General features: G+C 35.6%; 1 protein-coding gene and 1 long non-coding RNA gene across 2 annotated transcripts; both read right to left on the bottom strand.

Moving 5' to 3' along the window:
* Positions 1-269: 269 nt before the first annotated feature.
* Positions 270-1,444, bottom strand: LOC133824144 (phospholipid-transporting ATPase 2-like; the record flags this gene model as incomplete). Its single annotated transcript, XM_062257011.1, has 2 exons — positions 270-799; positions 1,280-1,444. Coding segments are annotated over 2 exons (504 nt in total), but the record flags the coding sequence as incomplete, so codon positions are not given.
* Positions 1,445-5,393: 3,949 nt separating this feature from the next.
* On the bottom strand, positions 5,394-6,226 carry LOC133821113 (uncharacterized). The gene is made up of 2 exons (XR_009887321.1): positions 6,139-6,226; positions 5,394-5,465 (listed from the first exon to the last, which is right to left on the bottom strand). It is a non-coding gene; the product is annotated as an uncharacterized LOC133821113 (long non-coding RNA).
* Positions 6,227-8,670: the final 2,444 nt, after the last annotated feature.

The following is an 8,670-nucleotide window of genomic DNA, read 5'->3' as shown; positions in this document are numbered from 1 at the left end:
TAGTAGTCTTACGAAGCACCATTGCGTCCACCATCACAAAGATAGACTCTTTTCCAATTGGATCAAAATTGTCTAATCTTACCAAACACGCCATAAGTTATACTTACCTTGCTGGCCGTTAAAGCTTATTAAAAAGTACAAAAATTCTTCTTCATATAAATGCATAAAATTATGCATAGAATTATGAATAATTTATTTTTTCCAGACTAGGAAAACTCACCTCAACTAACCCAAAAACTTTCTTGCAAGTAAATTCTTCTTCATATAAATGCATAAAATTATGAATAATTTATTTTTTCCAGACCAAGAAAAGAAATTATTTAATTATGTAGAGTTCCTTTAATAAGAACTCCACTAATCCTATGTGTTGTTGTTACATACAAATACAATGCTAATCTACACTAGAAGCAAAATGGTGGTAAGGTTCAATTTTTGCACCTAATATCTATTATTTTGTAGCTCAGTTGTCCTTGCAATTTCTTGAGTAGTTGGAAGAGGACAATCGGGACTGTGACTGAAAAAAATCAAAAGGTGGAACGGCTCCGAAAGATCTTCGAGTAGCATTCGGTGAATCTGAAAATAGGGGTTCATAAATTGGATTTCTGTTCTTGGGTTGAGTTATGGACAAAGGAGTAACATCTTTCTCTATTGTTCTTGCTTGGGGCTCAATGTTGCCCAGTGACAGAATAGGTCCACCCAAACGTTCAGCCTGCTGAAGCGTATTGATTTTACTTGGTCTGTACGTGTACCAGAAGAACTTTATAGCAAGAATCGGACCCATCCCTGCTGCAACTATGAGCTGTAATAAAAAAAAAAGTAAAAATAGTTTCTATTAGTATATAAAAGTGCAATGCCAACAATGGCCTTGACTTTGACTTCTCTATAATAGAATTTTCAGGTTACCAACGATCAGATGTTGCATCAAGGAAGAGATTAAATGAAATTTTATTAATTATCTTTTGCAAGTCAAATAGCTAAATATTATGAAACTAGGCCTGGGACTCTATCATCGACTCCATATTATTGGTTGTAACCTCAAAATTTGAAGCATATATAAAATGGAGTACCGAAGCCATTCTCCATAGTAGGACGGATCGCATCTAAGAAGACTATCTGGGGTTTCCAATTTTCACGCAAATATAAGACCAATATGTCCTGATATGTAAGCTATAAGCTATCCTGTTTTCATCTACCTTTGAAACTCCAGATGCTACTCAGAGACGGGCCATCCTATTGTTAAAATTACTTTAAGTCCAAAAGATAGTCAAGAAAAACTTACAAACAAAGTTATCCAATAAGACTGTTGTCTACACAAGTGAAACATAATTGTATACATCCCTGATGATGGGATGGCGCTGAAGATCCAGTTGATGATATAAAAGCCAATCAAATTTCCCCATATAGCAAGATGTTGTAGTATTGTAAAAGAGCTGCGAGGATCAAAGGAAAACTTAGGCAATCAGGATAAATAAAATAACACCGAATTATACGAATTTTCCTCTGTAGTTCTAAGCAACTTTCAAGTTAGGGCATTCTAAAAAGAATATTTGAATGATGTAAGAATACCATTTTAGTGTTTGTTAGATTAAGCAGCAAGAAGGCTTTACGAAGAGTCAAATTTGAATCAACAAAGCATGTTTAATAGAAGGAAACTTATTTTGTTTCTAATATCATAACAAAAGCCTGCAACCAAATACATCCAGAGAGAGCAACCAATGAGATCTCCTCCATTTCACTTTTTTCATAAGCGTAGGCATGTATGCTGATTACAAATACAACAATTGCCTGGACATCAATCAAGCTAGGAATCAGTATCAGTGGATCAAAAGCAACAACCATCTCTATATTTTGAGCAACCAAAGTTTTGGTCAATGTAATGGTTCTCTAAGTAACATCTAAATTTAAGTTCAAGTTTTGTCGAAGTGCTTAAAACTAAATAATTCAGCAGGCCTGAATATAAAAGAACAAAAGAAGCAAAAATAGTTGTTTAGGAGTTCGACTATTTTAAAAAACACAACTCACATGAAAAAGAGATCTTCCAAACCATCCAGCGAATGTGCTAGGATTCAAAAGTTTGTTCCCAAGAATAAAAGAACAAAGTGAAAATTAGCATTTTAGGTTAGATAGTAAATTCCCATTGGCAATTCTGATGGGAAAAATATCTCAAATAAACATTAAAAATCAAATGTGAGGTGAATTATCCTATAAAGAACCTTCCCGCTTGACAATAAAACAAAATTTGTGGATGCTGCATCACTGTTTCTTCACTAAGATCTTTGTCCAGGACACTGACTAGAATAGGAACACTAGTGTAGAAAACATTATAAGCCATCAAGCTAACAAAATTAAAAAGACTAGTCCCTGAGACATCTGAAACAAAAGAGAAGCTGAAAACATGCCAAAGTTAGTACACCAGACATTTAAAAAAGAATAATATACAAGATCAGAAGGAATAATGTTTACATGTCAATTATAAAAGATATAAAAGTTGAAAATAAATGGCATTATCTAGGAGAACTCACAAGATTTGGATGAAACAAACCACCAGAGACTTGTAAAATTAATACTGGGATAGAAATGTTGTACGATTGTATGAGTAACGTCCATGGACAAGTATTAATCTTTTCAGAAACCTAAACTCTGCAAAACAATACAATAATACCAAAACAAATCACTCTACCCTGTTCGTTCTGTCAAGTTTCCAAAAAGTGAGAGGAGGGGTTTAGGTATCAGCAACTTACTCCCAATACTATAATTAGCTACTCTTGCTGTCTGCAGCCCCTCTCTCCCACTGATTCCAACTCCAATGTCAGCTTGTTGTATCATTCTTACATCATTCCCTCCATCCCCAATGGCCAATGTTCTATAATCACATGATTTTAAAATCTCCATAAGCTGCAAAATAGAGTTAAACGCAATATGTACTTAGGTATTCAACATTTTATGACATCACACGTAGAGTAAGAGCCTTTAAATTTGGAAAACAAGGACAACAATATGACTAACTTTGTTTTAGTAGATGTATCAGAGATAATTTCAATTAAGATGTATTAAGACCAGTTAACTATACTAGATAACAGGAGGGTTAATCTGCTAAATCATCAACAATTAATTTCAGGACTCCAAGTGCTCCCCAGCAAAAACTTTGAACTCCAGAAAACATAGTATTTTAGAAAAACATCTTATATATTTTCTAGCTTCAAATCATGTCCATGAACTCCAATCACCATTCAAAAGATAGGAAACCTAACTATACAAAATACCAGTTTCATACGTTTTATATAGAGAAATATTATAGTTTCCCCAAGGGGATGTCAACACATAGCTAATGTCTACCAGATCATGGTCATATTAATTTAAAATTTAAAATGTACCATGTATTTAATCACAGGTCCAGTGATAACATATAGCAGGTATTGATAAGGATTACCTGTGCTTTCTGTGATGGTGTTACCTGTAGAGTCCAAGAACTTTACTTAGCTAAGATAGATAATAGTATGATAGTATTTATAGCATTATCTTTGTTACTATGGATTTTTGGTTCAGACCGGGAATTATTTGGACACTCATAGTAGTACTTATAGATTTTCTAAGTTTTACCTATAGTTTAAGAATATTAAGTATAACCTAAGGTTTGATTAATGTGACTGATATTAAGGATTATATTTATTATATTATAAGGTTTAGACATCAACCAATAGGATTTTAAGCACATGTTATGAATGGTAATTAAGGATTAAGTATTTTGGAGGATTAAATTAAATAAGGGTAAAGTTTGAATGTTATAGGGTCAGTCAGCAGCTTTGAGTACGTTGAGGGCTTAGTCAAGGCTGTTTACTCCATTCAAACTTAGCTAAAAATGTGTAATTTCGTGTTTAAATATTCAGCGTGTGCCGATATATCGCAGCTATAGGGGGCGATATGTCGCAGCACGTAGATACGGAAAACACGAAACGATGCACGGTCGCCTCGGGCATACTGGCCCAGGCGATATATCGCCTACAGGGGGCGATATATCGCCTCCTTCAGCATGGATTCAAACTCTTTTGAATTCATTTCCTTTCAGCCATTCAAACTCCTTCAACAGTCCAGCATCTTGTGAACGAGTCTTCAGCCTCTGCTGAACGATTATTCAAATGATTTTCACCTAAAAAGCCATTATTTTTATTCAAGTAAAATCAAGATATTTTCATTCCCAAACTCTATAAATAGGACCTAGTACCCAGCCATTATTCACCATTTGCTCTAAGTTCAGAAGCTGCTAGTGTTAAGTGAGTGTGAGAGTGTAAACACTTGGTTGGGGAAAAACTATAAGCTTAAACATCATAAGCTTATCAAACACTTTGGGAAGTGAGTTCTATAGTATTTCGGTGAAGATTAGAGTGATCTTGCAATCTTTGAGGTAAACCCAAAACTCTAGTTCCTTTCTGTATTTTATGTTATTTCTTTTCTCAAAACCTTCTACTCAGTCCCCTAACCTTATTCTTATTTTGGTTAGGGAATCCAAGCTCATAAGCATATAAGTTGGTAAGTATGTTTTTATGGTTTAGTCTTTCCATCTCTTTCATTTCATCTCCTCTCTTTAGACTCACTCTTTCTTATGGTTTTAGGAGTGTTCCAAAAGTCCCAACTCAGTCCATAATCTCGGTAACTTTGGTAAGGAAAATAGGCTAGAATTAATATGTTATGTGCTTATGTTATCTATATGTTTATGTTATTAAAAGTGTTATGATATGTATATGTGTATGTAGGCTTGGGCATATGACCCATATGACTAACAAGACCCCAAATGGGTTATGGGCATATGACCTACTTAGCTAGTAGGACCCCATTAACCCCATGGGCATATGCTTGTTTAGTCTATGGGACCCCAAGTAATAATGGCCATTATAATAAGTGTATTATGTGTTATGATATGTTTTTACGTTATTATGAAATTATGTTTATGTTTATGACTATGCGTTAGATTTTTCCTTGCTGGGCATTAGGCTCATTCCTTTCTGTTTTTTTGTGCAGGAAAATAAGCTTTAGAGGCGGAAAGATTCGTGACGCTTAGAGGATGTGTATCGATGGTGAATGGAGTCAAGGGGCCGAGCGTTATTCGATTCGAGGATGTAGTCTTGTTTATGTTTTTATGGTTTTAAATGTATTTCCGCATTTTTTTATGTAACTCTTTTTAGTTTTTAAGTTATTTTTGTTTTAAAGACAATGGGTACCCATATCCTACTTATTTTATGAAAGTAACCTTTGTTTCCATAAGTTTTCAATAAAATTATGGTATTTCCGCAAAAATGTAAGTTTTATGTATAGATTCGTTAATGGTCCAAGTAGTCTAGATTAGTGGGTCGTTACATTACCCGACAACATATAGCAGTCCTTGACAATATTGCTAATTCAGTAAAAGCTGTTCGATAATGCTTAAGTGCAATTTCAAGAGCCCAACCATCAACAACAAATGCCACATCCTGTTGAAAAGTGAAAAAATAAGAAGACAAAAAAGCTCATCAAGATACAATCAAAAAACAAAAAGTAGAGAGAAAAATTCAATAGCTTCTTCACAAAAACATCCCAATATCTACAACAAACATGTACACATATAGTGTGCATAACCTTATCAAATACTCCCACGTCCATCACTTAAATTAAAAACAACTAGTTCCATGGTTTGGAAAAACTTTTGAAGAAGCCTACATTTTGAAACCATTTCAATCTGAGACATGGAAAATAAAAAGTATTTAAACCATCCTTTTTTAATGCTTTCTTATTATGTGCCATTTTACGAACTAAGGCTATGTTTCAATTCTTATGAATCTATGATTATTAAATTCTTATTTTTTTTTCATAATTTTATGATATTTTAAATGTTATTCAACTTACACCTCATTCCAATTCAAATCCTACCTTTCGATTCAATTGAGAAAATTGCCTTCAATCCTGATATAGTTTTTTACAACCTTTGACTAGAAAAATGAAATTATACTTATTAACACACAACAGAGTGAGCTTGAAAGAAACTTAAACTGTCTAATATAAGTATAACAATGAACTTTTTTCAGCATTTTGATACAGCCTAGAATGTTAATAATGGCAAAGATAATCTAAAGTTGATTTCTCAAAACTTGGAGCTATATAAAATACCTTAGGTTCTGAAGTTGTAATCCTCATTGTAAGTAAAACTCTCTCTAAACTTCTGCCGACTTCATCTTCTGTTTTGCCATTAATTAATAGAAGCCATCCTTTTGGCTATGTCAAGTTAGAAAGCATAACATAAAGCAAATAATATTTAATGAAAATTGATAATATTAAAGAGAGGGAAGAAACATATCCCTTACAAAGCTATGGAAGGCAACAAACTCAAACCATTAAATTAAGAAATAGAGCCAGGTAGAACACATCATATCAAGTTAAAGTCACCTCTCTATTTAAGCCACACAAGTCAATCTTTAGCCCCAATAATTTTTTTTTATTTTTCCAATTACATAAAGGGAATTGCAGAAAGAACTAAAATTATGAAAGAAAAAAAAGACACCAAAAAAAAATCAATCAAGTGAAAAAGTTAATAAAGTATTTGGAGCAAGGTAATTATCTGAAACAACTAGAGACATTAAGGCCAAGTATCAATCTCATTTCAGATAATATACTCGATTCTCCTTTGCTCTGCTTCTTCATTACATTTATCTAATATTTAGCCTATGTGCTTATAGTATATATACAGAGAGGAGGGGCGGACGGAGAAGGAAACCAATTTGCAGATTATTGAGGGACACTCTAAGAGACAAATTTGTATTATATGTAAGGAAAATTGGATTGAAGAAAATTACATAGAAAAAAATCAAACCACGCTTCAAAACAAGATATTCACATCCATCTCAATTCGCTATGACCAGTTAATTCAGTCCAAGACACAAAGAAAGAAGAGAGCTGATAGAACCTGTTGGAGGAGTCCCTTCCTGCGTCGCTGCTAGTCAGAGAGAGCGAGCCGAGAGCCTGTTGGAGAAGTTGTCGTCGGTGGGTGCTCTGCTTCCTCCGCTGCTCGGCTTGCTGGACTGTCCGTTGCCGAGAAATATGGAGAGCGAGTGTGAGAGCAGAGGTCGGGGGAGGCTGGAGGTAGAGAGAAAGACACGAGAGGGAAACAAAAAATCAAACAACTCCATTAGATTTATTCCCAAATTAAGCTCGATTAGCCTAAAAAAAGCCAATGACCCAGATCAATAACACCTAAAACAATATATCCTTACCTGGCTTGCCAAGACCGAAGAGGAGTGAAACAACCCAATGAATGGAACCCTACTGACAGAGAGATAGAGAAAGATGAGAGAGAGATCGAGGAGATATGAGGGATGGAGGCTGAGATTTGAGGGATGGAGGAGATGTGAGCTCAGATTTGAAGCAGGGATGATGAAACCGAAGACAGAGTTCGGACTTTGCTTAGCCGAAGAAGAAAATGGTGAGTCCGAAATTGGTGTGATTTTTTCTGAAAAAAAAAATGTATAAGTGGCGGGCTCCCAAAATATTACCGCCTTTTTCATTTGCTACATATCTAACATTTACCATAATACTTTTTCATTTATATTATATTCATGTGTTATGGAAATGGTTATTTGGTGTAGTGTAGGCCGCGTACTTCAACTTGTTATCGGGGTTCCCATCTCCTGGGGCATGACAACTTCGCTCGTGGGAGGTCGGAGCTTGACACCTCATCGAGCCCGATAATCCAATGTTGTGGAGGGCCAAGATGTCAAAGATCTGCCATAATGAAGAAATCGAGCTCCAGTAGTGCTCGACCTCGAAGAACTCTCTCTTCAAGGTGGGAATGGAGGTTGACTGTGAGTTAGAAGGGGGGTTTGATAGTTCTCCCATCAGTGAAAATTGAAGGTCCCCCGACTTGAAGGCGATTGTCACTCTAAGAGTGGGATCGATGGGAATTGGTCTGAGCTTAGGGTCTGGATCTGGGTATATGGCGACCCTAAGTTTCTTCCTTTTCCCCTCCTCGACCTCGTCGATTTGACATCGAAAGTGATCTCGGATATCTTCTTGCTCGCACCTTAGTTGGTGCTCCCAAATCAGATGATGGTTCCGGGTGAAAGGTGACTTCGGGCTCGGAGCCTTCGGTGAGTAAGGAATTGCAAGCTTTGACCCCCACTATGTTCCCGAGTTCTGTGGCATCTAGCAAGAGAGAAAAAGGGTGAGGGCTAGGTGAACAAGAAATTAAGAATGAAAATCAAGATAATCTAAGCTCGAATGATCGAGGTTTCCAGGCAAACTCGATCCAAAGGATGAGACCAGCCTCGGAGCGTGTATTCCACGGAGAGGAAGGAAGGTGAATTTATTTTTGACGATCTCGATATTTCAGGGAAAAAAGTTGGCAGTTACTCAAAAAGTTATATTTTTGGGTAACGTGCAATTTAAAAACCCCATTTTGTACCCAATATCTTGGTGTACAAGATATGTCATCCGAAATTCAAAAATTCAGTAAAAGAACCATATTTGGGTCTTTTACGCAGAATTAGGGTTTGGAACCCATGGTATTAGAACTTAAGACTAATATTTATCAGCTGAAACATTCTAGTGTGAAAAACTAGTGAGTGAACCAACAGTGCAATAATATAAACATGCATGAAAAAAATGAATGTACACGGGCATACGAAGCTATGAACAAAGACTTACACA

This window comes from Humulus lupulus, chromosome 3 (genome assembly GCF_963169125.1).
Source record: "Humulus lupulus chromosome 3, drHumLupu1.1, whole genome shotgun sequence".
NCBI classification, from domain to species: Eukaryota; Viridiplantae; Streptophyta; class Magnoliopsida; order Rosales; family Cannabaceae; genus Humulus; species Humulus lupulus.
Note: the sequence above shows the minus strand (reverse complement) of the source record. Positions and strands in the feature narration are given on the sequence as shown.